Below are 26,422 nucleotides of genomic sequence, written 5' to 3'. Positions count from 1 at the left end.
CAGTCCCCAGGGCAAAGCACCCTTCCAGCTGCAAGCTTCCAAACCACACTTGGGTAAAGAAACTGTGCCGTATTCCAGAAGACAGCTGCTGGGCTCTGAGCTGCCTTGCAAGAGGGGGCACCCACCTCTGCCTGCTGCACACACGACATGGCTGGCAACACAGGAATCGCTAAAAGTCATCCCGAGAGCAGGCAGAAGGAAGCCTGGTTACCAGTGGGGGCTTGTCTTTCTGGGCAAGTGGCTTGTTTTCCCATTAGGGTCTTGACTTAAAATGCATATAAGTTGCAAGGAACCAGCTCCGCACACGGGAGCACTCTCACCACTAAGGCTGTTTCTCATCGGCTTTCCTTTCGGACTCCTTGACTTTAGCGTCTGGCAGCAAGGTGCCCTAGTTTCAAGACGTGTGGCAGAGAAAAGTGATAGACTGGTACCATAGCAATACTTTTTACAGAATCAAACTGCCAAAATTAGTTGGTGCTGAAAGTGCTTTCAACATCTTACGCTGCATCTCTGCCTACAGAGTGCTGTAGGCTATTGCAATGATCTGCAAGAAGCCTTGTTGAAGGTTTCCAGTTGGATTCTTGCTTACGCCAAATGTATGTGGCACAGGAAGCAAAAAGGTCTCTAAATTTAGGATCATTCTTCTGCTCCATGTTGTCGTACCAACCTTCAGCATACTGAGCTGTTCTGACTCCCAGCTTAGGGCCTGCCGCAGCGACAAGCACTCCCAGCTCTACCGCTTCCCTGCCAGCCACCGTGGTTCCTCACTGCTGTCCAGGGGAGTCTCTGGCTGACTAGGTCCTTTGAACTGATACAGAGAGGGCATTCTCCAGGGGGAGGGTCTGGCACCTGACAGTTTCTAAGGGTAAACCTAAGGAGCCTCCATTGTCCACCCTCACAAAACTCCATACAACTGGAAACAGTGCTTTCAGCTTTCCAGAGGCTCTGAGCACATTTTTGGTTGGTGGCGATGGCCGAAGTTTTCTTGCAGTTTGGTCAGGAGAGAAATGGTCCCTTGTACTAAAGAGCAATGATGATTTTTTTCCTAAAGAGTTCTCTTGCTGGAGCACGACGACTCCCCTCCCTGGTGACCTGGAATTTTTGAGAGATTGCTGCAGTGTCACTGAGTGGCTTTTGAGCCAAAGGCATGAAGGGGGGAAAAAAATGAACATTTGAATAAATTACTTGTGTAGCACAAGTTCAAATGATGAAAAAAAAAAAAATAGGACTTGTCTGGCTGGGAAGCCAATCTAAGCTTGCTACCTGCATTGCCTGAAGACAACTTGCCTCGCTCCCTTTTCAATGAATGCTGTTATTGCAACAATATGCTTATGCTTCTTTATGCTTAGCTGAGGCCCTTCAGGTCTCCTCCTGGGCTTGGGTCCCTAGTAGCTACAATGCCTCGGGCCAGCACTATAGAGCAGAAATGAGGTGGAGTTCAAACTGGCAAGTATTTTCTCAAGGGCTCTGAAATTGAGTTTGGGATTCCACTGGCTTGCTCTTGCCTTATGGTTGCCTTTCCTTAATCCCACTAAGTAAAGCACTCGAGTAAAACCCAGCGGAGATCTAGCACTACTTAGCAGCCGGGCCAGGTGTTAAAACACGGTACCCTTTACGTAAACCTTCAATTAGCCTTACAATAAAGGGAGAGGGCAAATCATACCATAAACTTCAGTCTTCGTAGCGCTAACAGACTCAGAAAAGCGATCGGGAAGCGCTCCTTATCTTGAAAAGGTGAATGAATTGCTAACTGCAGAACACTTGTCTCGTTAATAAAATGTATCCTTCACCCGTGATTCATCAGAGGAGTTATGATGCTGGTAGTTCCTGCTTTTAAGGGCTCCTTTAAACAGCTGTCTATTAATAACAATAATAAAAAGAGCAGTCAAAGTTAAAATCAACAAACTATTATCTGTTAGGATTATTCATGGAATACGACACTGTAAACATGCCAAAAGCCCTGAATTCCAAATTTAGAAGAGTGACATAAGTGGAAGAGCGACATTTTAGAGAACCACTTCTAAAGGAAGCACCAAAAATCTGAAATTGTGAGGATTTTTTATTTTAAGAGTGACTCTTTGTATTGTCCAGTTCTAAGGAAATAGGAACTATCTAGGAAAGTACTGAGTTATTTATGGGGCAGAAGATTTATCTGAGATTTTTTCCAGGCAGTTGTTTCTCAATTGACTTGCACAGTTCTATATTTGCTTTTACTAAAAATAAAAAAAAAAAACAAGAAAAAAAAGGTATGCTACTTCTAATGAAATGTAGTTGCAGATATAACAAACAAAAAGATTTACCTGTTAAATTCAGAGCAGTGCTCTGAGGTAATGCGTTCCACCTGCACCTTGACTTGTCACTTGCCTGGTGTGTACCTGCCTTGCTGCGTCCTTCCCGCTGGAATCCGTCACCCTTCCTGGCGGGATCCATCCTCACCTCTTTATTTTATAATAAAGTAACACCTTTAGACTTGGGAAAAGGAAAATGTGAAACAATTACAATTAGTTAGAGCGCTTGGCTGTGTGCTTTTATTGAAAGGCAAAACAAATCTGTTCAATAGGAACAGCAGCACCAGCCGAGTTCATTGTCTAAGCAGAGCATTTCACAAAAAGCCATCAAGTTTGATATGTTAATTTCAGAGTTGTTACATATAGCCAAAAAAATATAACTGCCATAACTGGTCATAGGGTAAAAAAACAGACTTCCCTCTCCCGCATTTATGTTTTGGTTTTTTTTAATTTTCTACACACTGTCAGTAGGAAGGGCACGTACGATCTGCCAGGCTAATGTAATGTCTTACGTGTTCCTGTCAAATTCAGGAAAGATAAAATCTACAAGGATTCTTAATTAAAAAAGAATGCGATCTCTGTTTTATAAATCACTGCTGCCATCCACCCCCCAAATGGTCTCGTTTGGACAGCGCAGGAAAAGAGCGTAAACTCCTTAAGCTTGGGTGTGAATTAAACCAACTTACTGATTTAGCCTTTTTTTTTTTTTTTTTTTGGTATAGGCTTAAGGCTAAAATGGCAGCAACCACCTGCCTCTCCCACTTGGCAAGGAACGCAGAAATCCACGCTAACGCTACAGAAAGGCGGGCAGCGCTTCCACGGACGCCGGCGGCTCCGCGGGAAGCCTCGCGGGCCGAGCGAGTGGCCGCCCGGCGTCTGCGTGACCGTGTCACAACCGGTCGGTGTGAGGGAAGTCACGGCGCCTTCCCCCACGCACCGCCCGCGCAGCCGTCCCCGCGTGACTCACGGGCGCTGCGGCGTGGGGATTTATCCACAGGCTGCGCAGCCGGGCCAAGTGCGGCCGCGGACTGGGGAGCTGCCGGGGGCAGCCCCTCCGTCCCCCCGCAGCCCGCCGCCCCCGCGGGATGGCTCGGCTGGGATGACCGTGCGGCCCGGCTCAGCTCGCACCCCGCTGCGGGGCCGTGGGGCGTCCCGCTCGGCGGCGGCGACGACAGAGGCGAGACGCGCGTGGGTCTGTGGGCAACGGCCGTTTCCCTCAGGTGGCGGGGGCGGGTAACGGCCGCCGCGCGCCGCCCCCCGCGCTGCGGTGCAGGGGTCGCGCGGCCACGTGCTTGCCCACCTCCCGTCACCGGCCGTGGCCACGCGGTGGTCGCCGCCCGCGCGCGGCCGCACACAACCCCCCCCGCCACTCTCCCCCCTTCGCCGCTGCTGCCGCCCCCTCCCGCGCCCCCCGCTCGGCTCCCGGGGCGGACAGCGCAAGCGCACACCCGCTCCCGCCGCCGCTGCCCCACGTGCACGGCCGGCGGCACGCGTAGCCAGGCGGCGCGGCCACGCGAGACCGCGTCACGCGGACCCACCCGGCCCCGCGAAGCCGGGAGCGCGCTTCCACGCGGCGGCTGCCGCGAGCGCGCGCCGTTCCTGTCCCTCTCCCTGTCCCCGTCCTTCTCCCGGTCCCTGTCCCCGTCACGCCCGGTCGCGCCCACGAGCCGCGGCCCACGTGCGGTCGTGTCCGCCGCGCTGCCCGCGGGCGGTGGGGGACAGGGAGGGCGCGTCACGGGTGGGGTGGCCGGCGGCGGAGCTGCCCGCGCGGCGCCGAGTGGGCGGCGGGGCGCGCGCGGCGGGGACGCGCGGGGTCTCTAGTGGGAACCGCGCGTTCCCTGTGGCAGCGCCGGCGAGGGCGGGGGGTGGGGAGGAGGGGGAGGGGGGAGAGCGGCCCGCTCCTCCCCCCTCCCCTCCCGCCTCTGCCCCTGCCCCGGGGCGGCGGGTGGCGCTGGCCGCGGCGGCTCGGGGCTCGGTGTCCTTGTGCGGAAATGACACACGGTCCCGTCACGTCACGCGAGAGCGCAGCGCGCGGACCCTCGCACACAAAGAGCGGGGGGGGAAACGCGGGCACCAGCGGCGGCCGCTCCAGCCGCCCCCGCCGTCCTGGGGCTCCCGTGCCCCCGCGTGGAGCCGAGGTAAGTCCCGCTGCCGCCGCTCGGCGGCCGGGCGGCGGGAGGGGCGCCACTCCGCGCAGCCCCCGGCGGGGAGCGCCGCCCCGGCGGGTAGGGGAGGAACGGGGAAGGGGGGGGGGGGGAGGGGGCCGCGCCAGCGAGCGAAGGAGCGGGAGGCGCGGGGCCGGCCCCTCCCCCCAGCGGCGGTTCGGGGCCCCGCCGCCCCTCCCCCCCGCCGCGGGGCGCGGGCTGCCGGGGGCGGGGGGCTCTTTGTTCGTTGCTGGGAACGTTGCTATGGCGCGGGCCGCGCGCGCCCCGGCCCGGGTGCCTCCATGTGCGGGGCGTGGGGGGAGGGAGGAGAGGGGAGAGTGGAACGGTCACGCCGCCGTCACCTCCAGCCTCACCTTATCCCCTCCCCCTCCTCCTCCTCCTCCCCCCCCCCCCCCCCGCACGCCGGCCACATAGATCCGCCCGGGCAGGGTTCGGACCGGAAGCACCAACCGCCGCCGCCGCCGCCTCGGGCTCGTGGGTCTGACCGCGGAAGCGGCCCCGGCCGCCGCGTGCGGGGCGCGCGGGGCGTCCTCACCGCAGCCCCCGCCTCCGGGCGGGGCCTCGCCTCCGCGCCGCTCCCACGTGGCGGCCGCCGCCGCCGCCCCTCCGCGGGGAGCCCCGGCCGTGCGGGGCGAGAGGAGGGGAGGGGACGACAAGGAAGCCCCCCGCGGTGCGGGCTGCCAGGCGGTTGCCTCCCTCTTGGTACCGGCTTCCCGCCCAGCGCCCGCCGAGGCGCCGCGCGGTGGCTCGGCAAGGAGCCCGTGGGGCAGCGTGGGGCTACGCGCCCCGTGGAAGCGAGGGCCGGGGTCAGGGCCCTGCCTGGTAGAAATGGTGGCGGTCGCGTCCAGCGGGTGACTTCTGTGGTCGTTTATCTGTCGGTTCGTGGTGGGTCGTACGCTGCGGGGAGCGGAGAAGGCCAGCGCGGGGGAACCGGCCGCCTCAGATCAGATCGCCCGCTGCCTCTGCCCGGATCTCCCGCTGCCTCTGCCCTCCTTTCCCCTGTGGTATGTCCACACAGCCTTTTGTAAATAGAAGGGAACAAACTCTGAACCAGCAGAATGCGAGCCGGCGGCAGGCCAGCAGCCATGTGACGGCTTCCACATAGCATTTGACGCAGTCCCAGAGCTTTTTGGATTGAAGTGCGAGTAGAGTTTGTCGCTGCCACCTATAAGAAACGGTGTATGCCAGACCTCTGGGGCAGAGACATTTAAACAGGGAAAGAAGAACCCTTTCCCATGCTGCTGGCTAATACCTAGTCATCAGATCACGAATTTACATGAACGATCCCATATAATAAAAAGAACAGTTTCCCATATACCTTGATACATTTTTCTTTTCTCTCCTGCTAAATCAAACTCGGCATTGGGCCAAGCACACTTTTTATCTTTGCTAAGTATTTTCATAGCTTAGGTAAGTCCAGTGGATAAAAATAAAGGAGAGTTGGTTGCAGTTTGGAGATCTTAAATTGTCTGTACGAACTTCAGATGGAACAGTATTTTAAAATAAAGGCAAAGAACAAGAGAGGGAGTGAAGCACCGAGGAAAATAAAATGTTTCTAATAGACCAGGGGAAAAAACCTAATTGAAGCACAACCAAATTGATGCATTACTGTTGGAAATAAAGAAGGTTAGTATTTTGCTGACCAGCACAAGATTAAATTGGTGTTTGCTGAAGTACGGGGGACAGGGTGAGAAAACTTCAGCTTTAGGCAACTTGTGGGAAAACTGAGAAGAGTGGGTTTGGGTTTTTTTTTTAATTTAAACAGCATCTGTAGATGTAAGTAAAATGACATATAAAAAGATCCAAATTAAGAACATGCTCTGTAAGTCCTATTGGCAAAATGCCCTTGTTGCAAGCTGGCTTCAGTGGAGACTTGAGGCTTCCTGTCCTCCTCCACAGGGCAGGAGAGGAGGTTTTCAAACTATGTTAAGTATAGGGATTTTATTGTCCGTAAGGCTAATGCTGCCAACAACATCTGCCGGTTCTTTTAAAAATATTTTTTCATAGTTTTAGAACTTGTTATACATGTATTTATAGGCAGAACATGATTGTAATGTTGGAATACTGTTTTCTAAGGTATTTAAGTGTCAGTTCTGGGTATCAAGAATAAATTTTACTCAAAAACTCCACTCTTGGGTCACTAGCAGCACCCTGCTGTCTCAAAGCTGCTAGAATAGAAAGCATCTGCTTTTAGTATTCTTTGTATTGTCTACTTGTGTTTTCCTCATTGTTCAGTTAACTGAGGCAACAATCAGTTTCTTTAAGATGGGTAGTCAATTTGAAATCAGTTTGTTTTTTTTTTTAATTAAAGTGGTTTCAGGTATCAGACTTCTTCAACTTGCTGCCTTTTAAGTAACTTCCCAAGCTTTTTCAAAATTTTTGCTCAGAAAAGTAACAAGTTATAAGGAAACCTGACTAAATATATACAAAGTACAGTCAGGTGTACAAACAGTACAGATTTCCCCCTCCCTCCCCAATTTCTGTCTGTTATAATAGTTTTAGGTGTAATTTGTAACATTAGTAAGTAATGTTGTTTCAGGCAGTGTACTGACAGCAACCCTTCCCAGTTGTTTGCTTATTCTGAACACCATACCAGTGAGTGTGGTGATGAGGTTTTCAGCAATAGAAGGATACTTAAATAGAAAATAAAAATATTAATGAAAATACCAAAAAGTCCAGAAAAAAAAAGCATTGTTTTTGGTGTTTTTTTGAGAAGGCCTTGTCAAAATTCTGCGATACTTAAAGTCAAATCCCTGGCCCGTGGAACTGAACAGAAGGCAAACATTGCCTCTAAGAAATACATTTTAAAGCTCAATTTTTGAGTGATATTTGTGTGTAATTCTGTTGAATTGAATTCGAGTTGCATTGTTTGTTACAAATTGGAGGAATCAAATGTACCCTGAGGATAATTGCAATATTGAACCCAGTGCTACAGCTAGGAAGTAAAAGATGCAGATTACTTGGCTCCCAAAGCAGAAGCCAGAACTCGCAGTTCTCTAGGTTTGCTTCTCCAGCCCAGCAGGAGAGCTTTCCAAGAGACAGCCTGGAGAGCAGCACGCACCCTGTGCAGCAGGCAGCTCCGGGGCAGCCTGAGCAGAGGCGCGTGCCTTCAGTCCTGTCTCCTCCTGGGGCTGCAGGGCTGTGTGTTGAGAGTGGGAGTTTGCTCTCATTATTTCAAAGCGTTATGATGCTATAATGTTTCAAATCATTCTTCTAAAACATCACAAGGGGCAGTATTTTGAGCTGTCACGGGGCAGTTAGAGCAGCCCTCTGCTCACCTGCTGCAGGAGATGGGACTACTTCCACCTACCCATACCTGCTTTTAAGACTAACTGCTTCCCTTAGGAAGCATCGGTCACTTCTGTGTTTGTCCAGTGCATGTTTCATATGAGATACAGAGACAGGGAGCAGGACCTCAGACACTTGACTGTCTGGTGAGTGTCTGACTCCTATATTGATTAATCCTTGTCCCTTGCTGAGGATGAATATATATACAATAGTTGTGGTTGGCTGTGGGTAAACCACACTCCAGTTATGTAACATAAAACCATTGTCATTTTGTGATAAAGTCCTGATATGGGAAGGCGTGTGTAAGAGGAGGTGCTACTTTTGGCTATTAAACAGCAGCTCAATGTGCAGATCTTGTAAAATGTAGCCAGTGTTACCTCCGTAGACTATCAGCTTTATTGGTATTCCCATCATTTATTTAACTTCACTAGGTTACCTGTGCTTTAAGGAGGACTGTTACATCTTTTACTGCATGCTGAAAGCAAGGAAATTGAGCAGCTCATTCCACATAGGCTATTAAACACCTATTTAATGTTACTGGCAAACATGTGTATCTTATCTGTTGACCAAAATGTAAACAACAATTCACCTCTTCAGAAGCAAATGACACTCAAGTAGAATACTTTTCCTTGAAGCCTCTGAGTTTCACATATGAAGCAATGTACCACCGTGAGGCTTTAAAAGGAATAAGCATGTCGTAGTACATAATGTCTAAACCACTATATTTTTAATGGCATTCTTGTAGTCGGTCATGAAGACTTAGAGACATTCCTTCCAACGTACATGAAGATACTAAAACACTTAGTGGCACTCAAGAAGCAGCATCTACATGTTTACCATGCATTAATGAACTGAACTGTACAATGTGCAAGCATTTAAATTATAAATAGCAAACTTCTATAAAACTGGTATCAGGCATTCTTCTTGTATTAGAGTATATTAGTTAAGATAATAATTGACATTTGTAATTATAATTAACAAGTGTTATGAAATCAGAATTGTTTTCCACATACAACATGTGTGCACTTTTATACTTCTCTACAAGGTTTTCACACTATTTTTTTTTCCAGTTGTCAGAACTTATTATATTAGATATGGGAGTTTGAAGAGTAAAGAATTAAATTTTTTAGTTATGAACAGCCGAACCACAGTATTTTTTTCTGGTGGACCTTGTTTTTTTTAAGTCAGAACTTGAAAGCAATCAATCAGGCTTTCTTTAAGAAAGATTGCAAAGGCAGAGAACTGCCTTGATATTACATTATCACCAAGATCTTTTCTCTTTGCATTGTGCATTTTACAGTGGTCACAATCATAAGTCAGGTAGGGAAAGCATCCTCCAAGGCTTAATAACATGAGTAATTGTTAGGTAGTAAATAGGAAGAGGAGAATGCATATGATGGCTTGTGACTCAATTCAGTTTTATGTATCAATAACTAGGTACACTTCTTTTATGCTACTTTTAAGTAGCATAAAAAAGACTGAAATACGTTTAGAGCATGATTAGAAATTTGCTCCCTTACTCATAAAATCTTTTGTACCTAAGTGCTTTAAATCCTTAAGGCTTCAGTGCATATTTTGGGTAGGCATATTTTTGACAAATAGATCACATTTTTCGCTTTGCTTGCAAAAGCAGCCTCAGGGCGGTAGGTAGCACTAAATGCGCAGAGAAGCATTCCAAAACCTCGTTTTTAAGGTATTCTTCCATACTTTGGAACTCGCAGCATTGCACTATGCACTAAGCTTCCGTGTTAGCAATGGGTAATGCACTTTCAATGTTGAATGTTGTTAGCAGAGTGGGACAATGATACAATTAAGTATCATAACCTGGTAAGTCCTTTGAATAGAGGCACGTGTCTAAGTGATACCGATGGAAGTAGGGAGTGTTAAGTCTCTTCATTGAGCTGTCTCATTCCTCATCTAATCTGATAAGAAAAGAGAGCAGGATCTGTAGGAAAGGGATTTGGCCAAGGTGTGCTGTGACCACTCTGCCTTTTCCCAACTCCTCGTGCCCTGGCCCACCACTCCTTTTCCCAGTTGCCCTTCAGCATGCCATAACGTGGTCATTAGATCACTCTTCTAGGATTAGGAGGACCTGGATTCTTGTCTATGTTGCATAATCAAGAGCAGGAAAGTGAAAGAAAAGAAAAAAAAAGAAAAATAGATTTTCTGGCTCCCAAACACCTCTTTAAGCGTTGTGTCATTGGTAAGTGGAATACTCTGCTCTTATGTATGACTTTCCTCTATGAGAGTCCCAAAGTATGTTCTGAAAATGAGTGTTGAATCTTGGCCAGTAGGCCAGATGCAGAGGAGTTCCTAGTGCAGCAGTCTCAGCAGGGCTCAAAAGATTTTGTGTATGTGGTCCACCAGAAACTTGGTAACTAGAATCTGTAACCATCAACAAGTTTAGCTGGTAGCTGAATTTTTGGATCTTGCTGCAAATCACAAGATCACAAATCAAACACACTTAGATCGATGTCTAGAGTTAGACTGTAATGCTTATTCGGTTTATTAGAAGTAGCTTAAGTTGAAATAGGAGGACACAATACTGTATATCACATCAGTTCTCTGCAAATAGGCTCATCATACATTAGTTTAAAAAGTATAGTGTTGTCGTTTGCATGATTGCAAATCTGGGTATTTTTATTCACTTCTCTTAGAAAAACAAAGCTTTAATTACCTTACGAAAACGGTCCTTTTTGGTTGATCTTTTTTAACTGTTTCAAGTGTCAGGATGCGGGGGTAAGTCTGGAGGACTGAGCCAAAAGGAATGTTTGTGTCTTCCCAGGTGAGTGCTGGCATCCCCCAGGCTCCGTTGCATGACACCTAGCAGTGGCTGAGCACAGGTATCTGTACACTACCAGCACTAGTAGCTATCACGGCAGTTTAGATGGGAAGGTGAGTATATGCTGATACATTAGCACGGTGTTTGTTTTCAGACATTGATCACATAGAAATTATAAACTACATATTGCTTTCAAGAAGACCGTTCTCAATAGATGAAATGTAGGCAGTAAAATCTAATTATTTATTGTTTGCATTGTGAGAATGGGGTCCGTTTACTTCTTCCTTGATTGTTGAATTTGTCCGCGTGCTACACGTCTTCCTGTTTATCCTACCTTAGATAGGTTTAGCTAATGAATGCACTAGAAACAGACTGCCATTAATCAAAAGCAGTCTCTTTTGAATAAAAAGTTTATTAGCTATTCACTTTATTTTTGGTGTTCAGAGGTGTAGGATCCATAATCAAGGTTACCTGTTGTATGCCTTTTTCGTTGGATGTTTTTGAACTGTTCACATTAACTCTATACACAAGATAGAAACCAAAGAACCCAGAGAAAATGCTTCTAAAATACCATGGTTCACAAATTAAAATATTTACAAGCAAAATCCTAAAACTTGAAGTTTAAGGTTTATGTTCATATTTTGTAAAGCATGGGTTTTTTTTATTTGGCCAGTTCAGGTGGGAAATACAAGAAGCTTCAGCTGAAATTTAAAGATACGGGTGCTTAGGCTGCAGCTGCAGTCGACTTACCAACTTCATTAGGATCAGGATCTGTCTGTTGACAGAGCTGCTGTTGTAGGTGTTTGGTATGTTTTGGAATCCTCCTTCCAGATCCTCTTTTCTCCGGAAAGTAGGATGTACTGAAGCATCCGTCTGTATCCCAGCAAGATAAAGCTGCCAAGGCTGGTTGCTCTGCGGATCACAGCTGCAGACCTGGGCTCCCAAGTTCAGCACAGGGTGTTCACCCCTTCCTAGAACTATCTGACTGCTGTCCTGTAGATAGCTTTGAGTCAGTTTTAGGCTAAGGATGATAAATATATTTATCTTCTATTTTGAAAAAGGACATATAAAGTAAGAATGAAATATGTTTGTATACCAGATGCGTCAAGGAACAACTGTCCATCCAGCTTTACTGGATGGATTTCTTACTCGATTGCTTTTTGCACTATTTTGTCCCAAGTTCTTTTAGGTCTTTTTTTCTTCAGCTTTGTTTATTCTCACAATCCGGAGCAGAATGCTACCTCAAAACAGATTTGACACTGCCTCTTCTATGGAGGCAATAATTATTATTCATAAGTACTGATTCACTGCAAGCAGTATTTCAAGGAATATGAAATGTTTTATCTTTAGCAGACTTTAAACAATCAACAGAAGTATTGTTAGACTTACATAGACAGGCATACATGCATGGACATGCACATGCACGCGTGCAGGCTTGCCTCCCTTCCCATAGGAAGCGACTATATGATTGTTATGTTGGTATCTCTGTGTCTGCTCACTACTCACTTGTGAGTTCGTTGCAACCCAAATTTGAAGTGAGATGGTGGTGTAAATAGATGATAAGTGAAGTTTCATGAAATGGCTGAAGCAAGCCAGTGGCTTGGTGGTATGAGAGAGATTTTAATTCCTCCTTTTCTTCCCAAACTCATGTATGCTCCTGAGTTGGGCCTGATTACTTGCCTTCCCATTTACTTCTCTGAATTATAAGAAAAGTAATGCAGCAAAGAAAGAAGTGAATTGTTTTCTGTCAATTTATCAAGCTGGAACAGCTCACTGAAGGTTAAGGTGGACACCCATGCCTGACCGAGGGAGCAGGTGGGACTATGAGGCAGGAAATCAGAGGGGCAGTTGACTCCTGTCTCTTGACAGAAGCTGTTATATGTGCTTCATTTTCTTATAATACCTAAGTTCTTGGAAATCTCACAAAGAAGATAGGAAACCAGATAACAACAGAGATATTACCAGGGCTCCTAAAACTGAAAAGTTTGGAGCTCGTGCTTTGTTTGGCACCAAAGAGTTCAAATACTAAACCCAGTATTTCCAGGCCTTGTTGATTCATTTTTTTTTCAAAATAGATTATAACACTTTGCTTCACATATATGAAGCAGTGTTTTGACAGTATTATTTAACCTGAGTTTGGGATAGCTTTGGTCTTCCTGCTGTTGTGTCCTTTATAAAGTTAGCCAGGGTATGCACTTTGCTTTGGTTTTCACATTTTCCAATCTTAAAGATTGACTATTCAGTCATATGACTCATTTATCTTATCCTTCCAGTTTCCTTGTATTCTCTCAGAGGAATACTCGTAAAGCATTCTTCCTATTTGAATAGAAGTAGTAGCAGGAGTTGAAGGAAAATATAATTCCCTGTATCCCCTCCTAAATATTTTGTGTCATTCTTCCCCCACTGACACCATTATATTCTTCCTTTCTGACTTTCTGTTTACTGTCTTTTAGTGTTTCGCTCTAATAGAGCAGTCTAGGATTATCTGGAAGACCATTTTGATTTCCATTGCAGAATGTTCTGTAGTGGTATCAGCTGATTTGCTTACTGTCACCTCAGGCTCTCCTAAAAAGACTCTGTGTCACACTTTTTGAGCACTGACACATGTTGGTCTTGTACCACATCCCTCAGAGCTAAGCCTAGTTCAGTGTGGGAAAGTGTAAGAAAGATCTAGAAACTGAATGTCAATGTATCTGGGATAGCAGGGCAAAAACCAAACATTTTGTATGGTGTGCTTTTCTTAAGGTCCAGTGTAGCTTTTTGATGATGCTGTACAAAATACAGTGTCTTAGGATTTTTCCTAAGAGAAAGAGTGTAGTGGCTGTGTCTAAATTCATATATAATGTTGAGTTAGTAGGACTGGGGATTAACCCTCACTGGTGCTTATGAGGTGGTTTAGGAGAGGGTGTGGGACACTCACGTTTCATTATGTTCTTCTCTACAGAGTTTGTAGAAGTTTTAAGTGAAGTGATTAAAAGCTGGCATAATTTGTATGTGGATCAATAAATAAATGCAAGTCCTGAAACAGAGGATTATGGTGGGTAAAAGGAGTAGATACTAAGGGGTTTGTGGTAGCTCTACGCCCAACTGAGGGAAGCTTCTGGTGATGTGATGGTGAAGGCAATCTCACATTATCCTCTTAAAGGACGCCCTTTATAAGGCAGTATATAGGGGTCATGTTGAAGATCAACAAATCAGAGGCTATTTTGGCATCTGGAGTGGCCTGGTATGAGCTGATGTTGTAACTCCATGCATCTTTTCTTTGGGTGTTTATGCTGCCCATTGTAGTGCAGTCATACAAAATCTTACCCCAAGTGGGATCTCATACTTAACAGCCATCAGTTACTGACGAAAAAAAAATCGTAACTACAGGATGTTGAAGTATTTGCAGAGTTTTTAAACAATATTTTGAGATTTAAAAAAAAAAATCTATTGAACAGTATTTGAAAGTAAAGTATAGACTTTTCTTTCCCTTCCAAAACAGATTCCCTCTATCCTCATCTCTTTTAAATTTTGTTATAATTCCCACTCCTGGGCTGTACGTACACTTTCGATTGACTGGTTGCTTTATTCACTTGCTCCAGCCAGAGAGAAGCCTGCCTTGATTTCAGAACCTGTCTAAAGGATAGGCAGGAATAGTTGAAAGAAAACTATTTGAATGACGAATTTAAATGTAGAAAATGTAAATTAATATTCTGGGGCCAAGTAAACATAATGCTGTGTGTAGGTGAACATGAGCGGTGTGTGACAGTTTACCAGTCACCAGCTTACCAGGTGAGAGTGTCAGTTTGCAGCTGTGTGCCCTGTAACCATCACTGAGATCTGGTCAGATTGTTTGCTTTGTAGATGTCCGAAAGATTTAGAGTATCTTTTAGGAACGTGTCCACAGATTGATGTTTACCCCCAAGTAATTTGCAAAATTAGTTTTCAAGGAAACAGAAATACAACTTGAGTCTTTCATGTGAGACATAATGCTAAATTCATGCTAGAGTAATACATATATTTAGTTTTCCTTACAAAAAAACATCCTTACATTATTTAGAGGCTGACAGAAAAAAAAGTAGTTACTGTAGATCTACAAATTGCTCTGCTTGAATTAATCCAATCCATATCAAAAGATCAAAGATTTTTAGGTGAAAACTTACTCCAGCCTGTATATTCCAGTTTATGATCAATTTTCCTTCTGTGATATCTTAGGGTCACCCACAATGACGATATAAAAGCATTTGACTGTAGTAAGAAGTAGTGACTTGGTACAGGATGGAGAGTTTAATACAGTTAACTTCCATTTATATACTGCCAGGATACTTTATAGAGAAGGTTAAAATGACTTTTACTTTTCTCCATGCCAGAAAAAGACAGTTTTAAATAGATTCCTAGCTGTTGTATGTTGTCTGCAGTATAGTTTGCATGTTGACAGGTCTATAGAGGGCCATTAAATTTGTTGACAATAGCTAGTTTCTACAAATGTACAGATTGGAAATTATCTGTGGGCTGTTAATGACTCTAGATTAAAATTATAAAAATTATGTAGGTGTTTCCTGATTCCAAAACATGCCGTTACTTATTTTTGTGTTTTTGTTTTGTTCTTTAGTGAAATAGAAGATGAATTCAGCTGACATCACTGATGATGATGAAGGTAAAATATTATCCTTTGTGTAATTAGGCAAAAATACTTGTTGAATGAAGGCCTTTGTAACCTGATAAAGAATGCACTTGGATCAAGACAAATTACGTTAATGGTTTTTAAAAAGCTATCTGAAACACACTGTTATCTTTGTTACTCATCATATTTTCTGCTCTACATCCTTCCTCCCCCTCGAAAAAAAATCTTCCTACTGTAACTTTATTTATTTATACTTCAGACTCTTCTTTGGGGAAGAAACTGTCATTACTGGATGACTGAATAGTTCCTAGCATAATAAAAACTTGACTTTGGGGTGGCCTCAGCATACGCTTACTGTACAAGTCATAAAAAAAAAATTATGTTCTTCAAAATATATTTTCATAAAAAGAAACAAATCACAAAATATTGTATTAAGGGTGTCATGGTTTTCTGGAGAGAGTGCTTTATGTTTCTAAACCTTCTCTTTTTCCAGTAAAAATTCCTAAAAAAAATATTGTGAAAGTAGAAACAGAAAATGAAGATGAAGCTCTAGACTGCTCGATAACATCCAGATCTGCTGAGAAACACTCACTGGATGGCGCAGTTACTTGCCTACAGGATTCCAACAAACGGAAACAGACCTCACTTGGTTGTGATGGTTCAGGGAGCCAGCAAGATGTCTTACCCAGTGTGAAGAAAAGACGCTTTACACAAGAGGTGACTTCTCTATACATGACTGTGTGATTTTTCTGTTCGTATTTCATAGACTAAATTTATTTCTGCTCTAAGAAAAATGCAAGTCATTTAACTAGATTTGCATTAGTAATGAGTTTGAGTCAAATACGGCTAATCTTAACCCAGTTTGCACACATTATTTGTCTGGGTATTTCTTTAAGTAATGTGAGAGCAATCATATCTATGAATACACTTACAGGTTAATTCATTCATGTGAAGTATATTTTTGTTGTTTGTCAGAGCAGGTAGTGATTTGTATTAACTGAGCATGACTCTGATTACAATCTCTCTCATGTCACACAGTCCTTCATCTGCATCCTCAGTGGTAGAATCAGGGCTGTAATCCTTCCTTCTGTGACATGGATTTTGATGACAGTGAGACAAGTATAATTTGTGTATTACTTGAAAGATAAAAATGCAGGGATGCAGCAGACTTCAGCATGTCAAGAGCAGAATGTATTACAACTTCTAGTGCAGCATCCCACTTGTGACAATCCAGATGTTTGTCCAGCCAGCGAAACAGATGCTCAGTCTCTTCTGTTATCCTGTTCTAGTGTTTCACCTCTCTAGCAGTTGGAGATTTTCATTAATCTTTGCTGAAACTGAGCAAGTTTCTTTTTGTCCTTGTTCTTTTCAGTAGGGAGAGCAGTGATCATCTGTTCCTAGAAAAGTCTTCTGCACATGAGAAAGTTGGTGTGATGTTGTCCACCTTCAGCCCTTCCTTTCCAAGACTAAAATACTTTTCTTCAGCTCTTCTTCATGAGTCACCTTATATTTTTGTTGTTCTCTTTGAGATTCCTGAAAGGGTAATGTCCAGTGTTGGATAGTCACATCTCTTCTAACACCCTCTAGAGCAGTATAATGACCTTCTGTTTTTCACACTCAGCACTTTATTAAAATAACCTAGATTCAAATTCATCCTCTTTTGAATAACTTCAGGCCCTGGGTTATATTTAGTTTATGACCTACTCTAATGCACATATCCTTTTCTGCTGTTCTGCTACCTAGCCAGTTATTCCATGTTGTATTTGTGCATTTCATTTCTCCTTTCTAGCCATAGCTCTTCATATTTCTTTTTCTTGACTGTCATCTCTCTTACTTCTTGGGGCTGTTTTTTTTCCCTGAATGCCTGTGGTAGGTAGGTTTGAATCTTACTACACGGTTTCTTTCTTTTCCTTTCTCTTTTTCTTTTTACAATTGTTTTACTTACATTCTGATTTTTAGAAGACCTTCATAATGGTCTCCGAACTGTGCTTGCTTTGGATTTTACTGTTTGTTGTTTGCCTTCAGTAAATTTTTAAATTTATTTGAACTGAACTATAACTTTGGACCTATAATATCAGAAAGTGACCCAGTAAGAATGATGAAAATTGATTCTTGACTGACCCCAGTGAATCAGCATGTTTAGTTAAATAACCAACCAGAAATAGTCCTCAATGCTAACAACATTTTTTAAGTTAATTACTTTTCTTGTAGCAATATTTTGTTTTAGGTGATGAGCTCATTAACTATTTCTTTTTAAACAGAGGACAAAATGTTAATTATTTTTGAGAATATTTGGCTTGTAGTATATTTTTACTACACATTACGTAGACATCTATGTATGATATTATAAGCAGAGCTGTACTTTTTATGTTATAGAACTTTACTACCATTGGGCTGGTGATTATGTTACTTCTATTCAGAAGTCATTTCGCTTTTTTTTAATTCTGATTCTTACTTCATAACCAGAAATTAATTTTTCCAATTTTTCTATTTAAAAAAAAGTGTAGAAGACTGTAAGTTTAAAACATTTATGTGCAAGACATTTCTGAGTTCTTATGTGTTTGATAGGATCATTTTATATGTTTCTTGCTCATATATTTATTCCTCTTTACTCATATACTAGAATATTATGTTCTGTGTTCTTACAGATATTTAGACTTTGTTTATTAAGCATAATAAAGGTCATAAATTAGCTGGACTTTAGCACTGACCAGAGCAATAACTAAACAACTTTTAAAACTTGGCTTAGGACTCCGAGAGATAACGTGAGAGACTATTTCACAATTACTTATATTGGTCAATGTTTACCAAAATACTGCATTTTGCAAATGTTCAAATGATGTATATAATATCATAGAATCATAGAATAGTTTGGGTTGGAAGGGACCTTTAAATGTCATCTAGTCCAACCCCCCTGCAAGGAGCAGGGACATCTTCAACTAAATAAAAGCTTGCTGTGCAAATAATACAAATATAATATGAAAAGCAGCACTATCTTATGTCCACTGAGTCTCACAGAACAGTATCTTTGCTTATTTTTGGATGGTACATTAAAACATAATCTTAAATGGGTGTAGTATTATCTGAAATACATTGATGTTTAAAGATCAGTGTCACAGAAAACTAATTTAAAAGTGTTAAAATCTAGTTTAATTGGAGAATTTATGAAAAGCTGTGTATATATGCTTTGGATAGTGCTGTTCTCAGATGGGAACTGTATAAAGACAAGATAATTCAAAGCAAAAAGAAAGAAAATGAGAATGCACCGAAACAGAAAATCCCTAAATATAGGCCCAAATATGTTGTCATCTGTTAGTAGAACAGTATGTGTTTCTGAAATGCAGATAACCAAGTCTGTCCCCCAACCAGATACAAACACTGTGAGCTGCATTAGGGAAAGGGTAGAAGTTTTGCTGCTGTCACAGCAAAGATCTGCTATAGTTCTTAGTGTGAACACTTCTCCAGAGCAGCAGCAAAGATCTGCTATAGTTCTTAGTGTGAACACTTCTCCAGAGCAGCGGGTCCAAAACTTAGAAAGCAGACTTTCACAATACTCACTGCAGTGAGTGCAGTAGGATACTTAAGACAATGAGTTCGTGATGTTTACTACACATTTTAACATTGCTTTGCCTGGCTCTGTATGTGCGGGGTACATTAATAGAAGTTATCCCCACGCTGCCAAGTTTTATTATGTAATTAATTAGGGAAAAGGTACGGCAGGAGTTCTGACGAGAACTGACAGATGACCGGTGGCCCATGGCAAGCTATTTAGTAGAGAAGGAACTGAATTAATCATATTCTGTATGTGAAGGAACATTTGGAATATTCTCTTAAAACAGGAATGTTAATAGAAGAGCTAGCTACTTAGGTTAGCAGGTCTCACTGTATGTGTAAGAAATGTATTTTTTTTTTATTCTTTTAGTCTAAAACGGTAAAAGAAATTTGTAATTCAGTCCAGGTATCTGACTGGGTAACAGAACTATGTTTATTGCCAGTGGAGATTTTCATGACCTGCTTTAAGGTGATGTCTATTTGGGAGAGCTCTGTTACTATCTGGAAATACTTCTGTTTCTCCGCTGACAAGTATAGATGGGCTATGACGACGTCAGTCCCAGAGGAGGAGCCTGCAGTTTGGTGGGAGCAGTGTGCATCACAGTCTCCTCACAATTTGGTCTCTGGTATTTTACAAGTCACAAAGAGTTGATTTAGTTAGGGGTATATACCACTTGCTGGGGTAAGTCACCCTTTGATAGCTGGCGGCGTTACAGGACTCTGGTTCTTCACTGTCCTGGTAGCAAATGTGCTTTAATTGGAGTGGGACTGGAGGGACAGTCTTCTAAATGGGACCTGGAAGTCAAGTGTCCTAGGCACCACCACAGCTAGGGATTCTGTGCACTGTGAAATATGTTGCCTTTGCATTATGCTTTCATTTTATCATCTGTCCATCCACACAGCTTTGGTTGTGAAAACACAAGGTTGCATGATGTGAATGAGAACAGAACTTGGAAACAGAACTTCCATTTAATTGAGTCTGCTGGTTTCTAAACTTGGAGGGGAAACCAGCTTGTTCTTTCTGAGCCTCTTTTGAGTATATGTTGCATTAGAAATTAAAAAGTAATTAGATTCAGTTTGTTGCTGCAGTGAGCAAATGCCAAGTGTGAGTACACACAGGGGCCAGATTAATTTCATGAGTGGTTGTCGTAGTTCAGCCCCAACAGGGACCAGACTACGCAGTCTCTCTCTCACTCCCCCCACTCTCTGAGAGAATAGGAGGAGATTTGACAAACAAAAGAAAACCAGGAAAAAAAAAACCAAACACGCGGGTTGAGATTGAACAAAAAGTAAATTTAACAGTAATGACAGAAGAAAACAAGACAGTGATGGAACACAAATACAGTACAATAGCTCACAACAGATCTCCACATCCAGTCTCTTCCAACTAGCAGGGGCCTCCCTTCAGCACCCTCCTCACTTATATACTGAGCATGATGTCAGATGGGATGGAATAGCCCTTTGGCTAATTTGGGTAAATTAACCCCAGCTGTTAGCTAATTAGTTAACTATCCCAGCCATAGGGGCTACCAGCTTCAGTTCTCCACCCAGCTCAGGTAAATATTAACTCTATCCTGGCCAGAACCAGGACAGTGGTACAATTCTGTTTTTTTCAGAAAAGAATCTTAATTCAAGTTCCTTACTGTAGGACATAGTGGCATCCTCACTAGAATTTCAGATTGCTTGTAGCTCTCAGCTCAGACCTTGAGTTTGTGTTCCATTTGGTTTAATACTTGAATACAAATTCTGTGGGTTTTATCTAATTAATGTTCTGTGGAACAAGCCAAGTAAAATGTTTCAGTACAGTCTTCTCTAAAATTAGTGAGTGCTTTCTCATGTTTGAATTATGGATTTTTGTTCTGTTGCATCTACGTAACTTCCTAAAGATTATTTGCAATATCCATGTATTTGCAAAAAAAAAACCCCAACTCACCCAAGCCCTGCATATTTGCTGTGAGTTGATGCAAATGCATGCTTCCAATTTCAAGCAATGAGGAAGAGTTAGAAATTATTGAGAACATTAATTCCTTAAAAGCTTGTTACTGTTTTTTGTATAAATAATTTAGAAAATTAGAAACCCATAAGTCTAAACTTCCCTACCTTTCAGAAATAAAGAAATCTTAGGCTTCCCTTTTTAAAAAGACAATACCAAGGTACTTCTCACTTTGTTTTTAAGTTTTTATTATTTAAATATAATACTTTTGGAAAAAGAACTTTTTTAGGAGTTGTACACCATTATAAGGATTAAAAAGTCCCTATATAAACCTTTCACATTAGAAAGAAGAGAATAAGCATAATTTTGGTGTCTTACAGACTTTGTGGTATTTTCAAAAGCTAACCTAAAGAGAGTGCTGGAATGTTAAATGCAGTTGTTGGAGGCAGTGGCAAGGTCACAGGACTAGGAGACAGAAAAGCTAGATTCTATTCTTGGCTCTGTTGCTGACTTGTTGCCACCCAAATTCTCTCCAGCCCAAGATCCTCATATGCAAGGTGAAGCATATTGATACTTAATTTGGGAGAGTATTTAGAGCTTATGGGGTAAAGAGTACTCAGGATTATTAATGCATTTCTATTCCATGGAGAAAGCCATAAGCCAAAATGAAACAAACAAAAACTCCTAAATAATATGTTACTGTATTTTTATTTTTCCTAGTGAATTTATTATTTTTGATGCATTTAACACAACTAAATCCTCTGGAGAAAATTTGACTTTGCATATTTATGTAACAATGCCTGCTTAAGTGGGCACATATTTATAGCTAATATTTTTAAGGCAGTCTTACTAATACAATGTTTATTTATTCAAAGGGCCCCCTTTCAAACATGAGGAACAGAGATACTGGTTCACCCACTCAGGTAAATGCAGAGCAGCCAAACAAGAACAAGAATCCTAACGTAACATGGCTCTGTGAAGAAGAATCCTTCAGTGACATAACCACTCCGTCTTACAAGAAACCTCTCTATGGCATTTCACACAAAATCACAGAGAAGAAGAACCCACCAGGAGCAGAGCAGTTTGTTTCTTATGAATTGTTTGAAAAAATAAACCCTAGCAGTCCCTCGCATCTTCGGACTTTGAACGATCAACGCAAAAGGGACTCGGCTGCAGCTATTGCCATATCAGCGGCCGCCGCAGATTCTGACCCAAATATATATTCTTTGATACAGAAAATGTTTTACACACTTAACACCCTCAATACCAATATGACTCAGCTTCACAGTAAAGTTGACCTGTTGTCTCTGGAGGTTAGCAGAATTAAAAAGCAAGTCAGTCCTGCAGAGTCCGTTGCAGACTTCAAGCCTCCCCCAGAGTACCAGCTGACTTCTGCAGAGCTCAAACAGATCATGGATCAAAGCACGTCAGGCGGAGACTTGGCTTGCCGGTTGCTAGTCCAGCTCTTCCCAGAGCTCTTCAGCGACGATGAGTTCAGCAGAAGCTGCAGTGCATGCGGCTTTCTCAACAAAAGGAAACTTGAGTCTCTCCATCTGCAGCTTATCCGTAACTATGTGGAAGTTTGTTATCCTTCTGTGAAGAATACAGCTGTGTGGCAGGTGGAGTGTTTGCCTCAAGTCAATGATTTTTTCAATAGATTTTGGGCTCAAAGGGAAATGGAAAACAGTCAGCAAAATGTGCAATCGTCCAGTTTTTATGATTCTGAACAGGTCGAATCCTCTCATTTTATGGAGGATAAAGAGCAGGAGGAAGCTTTGTCCTTGGACAGGAGCAGTGCCATTGCCTCAGATTATATGCTGGATGCTCAGGATCTCAATGAATTTTTAGATGAAGCTTCTTCTCCAGGGGAATTTTCTGTTTTTTTGTTACATAGATTGTTTCCGGAACTCTTTGACCACAGAAAATTAGCTGAAAGGTACAGCTGCTATGGAGATGCTGGAAAACAGCTGCTGGATCCTCATCGGCTTCAGATAATCCGTAGGTACACTGAAATTTACTTTCCAGATGTGCAAGAAGAAGAAGCCTGGTTGCAGCAATGTGTTCAGCGAATAAACGATGAGCTTGAAAATGCATATATGGATGGAAGTGAATGTGATCAGATGAGAGATGACTGTTACGATTCTTCTAGTTTACCAGATGATGTATCAATCATAAAAGTAGAAGACAGTTTTGAATATGAAAAACCTGGCAGACGCTCAAAAAAAATTTGGCTTGTACCCATAGACTTTGACAAACTTGACTTTCCCCCTCCTGATTTTGATGTCCCTGTCCCAGATTACCTGTTGAACAAAGAACAGATTAAAAGCATATATGAAAGCAGTCTTTCCATAGGCAACTTTGCCTCTCGATTGCTTGTTCTCTTATTTCCTGAACTTTTTACTCATGAAAACTTACGGAAGCAATACAACTGTAGTGGATCTTTAGGCAAGAAACAGCTTGACCCCACTAGAATTAAATTAATTCGACATTATGTGCAGATACTGTACCCCAGAGCAAAGAATGACAGAGTGTGGACATTGGAGTTTGTTGGGAAGCTTGATGAGAGGTGTCGGCGAAGAGACACGGAGCAAAGGCGCACATACCAACAGCAACGGAAAATCCACATGCCGGGGCCCGACAGGAGGGAATTTCTCAGCTATGCAATAAACCCTGAGAGATTTCGAGAAGAATTTGAAGGGCCGCCGCTGCCACCGGAAAGAAGCAGCAAGGATTTTTGCAAGATACCACTCGATGAACTCGTTGTTCCTAATCCAGACTTCCCTGTGCCTTCTCTGTATTTGCTGTCTGATAAGGAGGTAAGAGAAATAGTGCAGCAGAGCCTGTCTGTCGGCAATTTTGCTGCCAGGCTTCTTGTAAGACTCTTTCCCGAACTCTTTACTCCGGAGAATCTCAGACTGCAATACAACCATTCAGGTGCTTGTAACAAAAAACAGCTCGATCCTATCAGACTGAGACTGATCCGTCATTACGTGGAGGCAGTTTACCCCGTGGAGAAAATGGAAGAAGTATGGCATTATGAATGTATACCGAGCATTGATGAAAGATGCCGGCGGCCTAACAGAAAAAAGTGTGATATACTGAAAAAAGCAAAGAAAGCAAAAAAGTGACAGGCTCTTTAAATTCCTAACACTTTGACCACTAAATTATTGTCAGGATTATGCTCTGGTTTAGACTGAGGGGCCTGTCGGGAGCTGAGGGTGCTCAGCATCTAGGACAGTCAGGCACTAAGTTTGTTGCGTTTTAATGTGCGTGTTGCGTCTGTGTGGGCACCGCAGCAGTGGGAAGTGGCTTACTACATTTGTACATGGGTAAAGACCATCAGTCGTCGGTAACAGAGCTATCAGTGACTTGCTAAGAGCATGATTTTCACTGGTGCAAATACATGTATTGAAACTGTATTACTCCACTCCCCATTTCTGCATCTTCCTTTTTTATCACTTTCTAATAATAAAGAATATTTTTTTTAATCATTGTGCTCTTCAGGGGCAGTTTTTCATTATTCCCTTGCAAACAGTCTTGCTAGTTAATTCGGAGTTTGAAATTGAAACCTAATTTAAATTTGAAAGTGCCATGTTCATTGGAAATCATTGGAATATTAGACTTTGCTTCTACAGTAATTGCAGCTTCACATTTGTTTTGTTTTTTATGATATTGAGATACTGAAAATAATAATACAGTGTCAAAGAATGGGTCAGAATGGTGTCATTTGCATTTTTGACTGTTACCTAGGTTTTATTTCTAAAACCAAGTATTAACTGTCGAAGAATTGAGATGTGAGCATAGACACAATGTGAATGTTTTTCTTTTTTTTTTTTTATATTGACACCACAAGCTTGATCCTGCCCCTGTGAGTTCTTTTTTTTGTTTTGTCCAGTGTCACTGCTGGCGTGACTGAGGATGGCTCGTCTGAATAAAGCCAGCAGAACAGACCCAAGCCTATACCCGTGGAACATCTTGCCATCGCCTGCTTGCCACTCTATTTGTAAAATAGCAAAGACAACAGCAACAACAAAAAGACCCGAAACAAGAACTTAGAAAAATTGTAGACTTTACTCTCTATCAAAATCATAATTCCAAAGGTTTCCAGTATTTATATTGAATTGCATATATGAAAAGTACATGCAAAGATTGATTGTGTGATAGAATTCAGTGTTTCAGGGTCCCCACATACGAGCTGTGGTAACGTAACTCATTCTTTGCGTGAATGCAGCAGCATCTGGATATTTCAGGTGTAGGGATATTGAACTCCCTCACTTTGCCAAATTGATTTAGTGTAATTAGTAGTTATTTGGAGACATAATTGTGTATGTATAACTTAGGTTCATATGGTCAAGTTTGCATCATTAATATATTCAAGCGTAACAAAGACCACCCAGAACCCAATGTGAATTTGCTGTATGACTTGTCACTGGAGAGTGCTGCTTTAAAACTACTTTTCCTCTTTTTTTTTTTTTCTTTTAATACTGATAGAAATGGTGAGAGAGAGTCAAACATGGATTTTTAAGACAGTAAAGACAGTGATCGCTTACTGACCGTCGCTGGAACACCTTGGAGCAGTTGTTGATGTTCTCTCTGGTCCTTTTTTGTTGTTTACTGAGATGGGTCATAGTATCAAATTTTAAGTCCGTTCCAGTGTAACTTTCTATTTTAGCATTTGTAAGAAAGTATAAAATACTTGATATTTTTACTTCAGATTTTTAGAATTTATTGTTCTTAGAGTCATATTGGTCCCTTTCTTTTAAAAGCAAAACAAAATGTTTTTTCCTAGTGGCAAGAACTAGGAAAAGTATTATGTTAAACTCGAATAAATCATAATAGATAGTAGCATTTGCTCGTTTTCCCTGTATGCTAGCAACATTCTCAAAGAATGTACGAAGAAAGTCATGAATGTACTAAAAAATACACTGATAGTTTATATCCATTAAATCTTTCCTGTTGGTTTAAATAATAGCAGACCATGCACAAAATGGATATCAGCAAATATGGCTATAATAAAATGAAAACATTTTACCAAAGATAAAGAACTGATACCACAGTGTCTGCATCTTATCTTTCATTTTAGTGCATAAATTTAGAAAATTGAATGTATCAGAAACCAAGTCTTTCTCTTGTAATTGTATGCTACCTAGCGCCTCTGTGAAAATTTTTACATGCACTTTTATGGGAGATATAAAATGACAGAAAATATTAACAGCTGCTTAATTTGTTGTTGTGAATGGCTGGCCGGGAGGTAAGAAATACATTTTCTTATCTTAATGTCAAACATGTTTCACCACTTAGTGATGTCAAAGCTCCCAGAAGAATTCAATATATATTAAACTTTTCTACAATTGACAGATGTTACTAGCTAGCATGCAAATTTGAGACATACTGGCGTTTACTGTAGATGTTGACATTAAGTAAAAAAATCAGTCCGTTCATATTATCTGCTAAGTAGTGAAAAAACAATTTTCACCTTTTAAAATTACAGTTTTGAAAGTGGGTATAGAAAGATTTTCATTGTTTTTTTTTCTCTTAACTTCTGTCTAATTGCTGTGTACATTCCTTTTATCTCTTCACAACTCTTTCATGATTTGTTTGATTGTATGTTTTATAACTGATATCAAGAAAATACAGACATATGAATAGTGACATAGTTCACTATTGAAAGCTCTTGCAGTGCATCTGAAGTACAGCCACTTCATCCAGTTGGTCAGTCTTGTAAATAAATTAAAGGTATATTATTTTCATACAAGAGGAATGTTGTCTGGTGATTACTTGAGTATGAGCAGGATTTTTTTTCCTATA

The 26,422-nt window shown here is 42.2% G+C and overlaps 1 protein-coding gene across 3 annotated transcripts; it reads left to right on the top strand.

The window, feature by feature from the left end:
• Window positions 1-4,245: 4,245 nt before the first annotated feature.
• BEND3 (BEN domain containing 3) lies at window positions 4,246-26,371 on the top strand. 3 transcript variants are annotated; one of them, XM_086745724.1, is made up of 6 exons: window positions 4,246-4,426; window positions 10,527-10,636; window positions 15,118-15,162; window positions 15,623-15,846; window positions 21,490-23,430; window positions 25,106-26,371. In XM_086745724.1, exons 3-6 carry the CDS (start codon window positions 15,129-15,131, stop codon window positions 25,112-25,114), a joined length of 2,208 nt encoding a protein of 735 aa, XP_086601850.1. In that variant the 5' UTR covers window positions 4,246-4,426; window positions 10,527-10,636; window positions 15,118-15,128; the 3' UTR covers window positions 25,115-26,371. The 3 variants fall into 3 exon arrangements, with proteins under 3 accessions (XP_086601850.1, XP_086601849.1, XP_086601848.1); XM_086745723.1 differs by having other exon boundaries at window positions 24,510-26,371; XM_086745722.1 differs by having other exon boundaries at window positions 21,490-26,371.
• The last annotated feature ends 51 nt before the right edge of the window (window positions 26,372-26,422 follow it).

The sequence above is a fragment of the Chlamydotis macqueenii genome, chromosome 3 (assembly GCF_036417535.1).
Source record: "Chlamydotis macqueenii isolate bChlMac1 chromosome 3, bChlMac1.mat, whole genome shotgun sequence".
Taxonomy (NCBI): Eukaryota; Metazoa; Chordata; class Aves; order Otidiformes; family Otididae; genus Chlamydotis; species Chlamydotis macqueenii.
The sequence above is the reverse complement of the archived record's forward strand: the minus strand, read 5'-3'. Positions and strand labels throughout refer to the sequence as shown.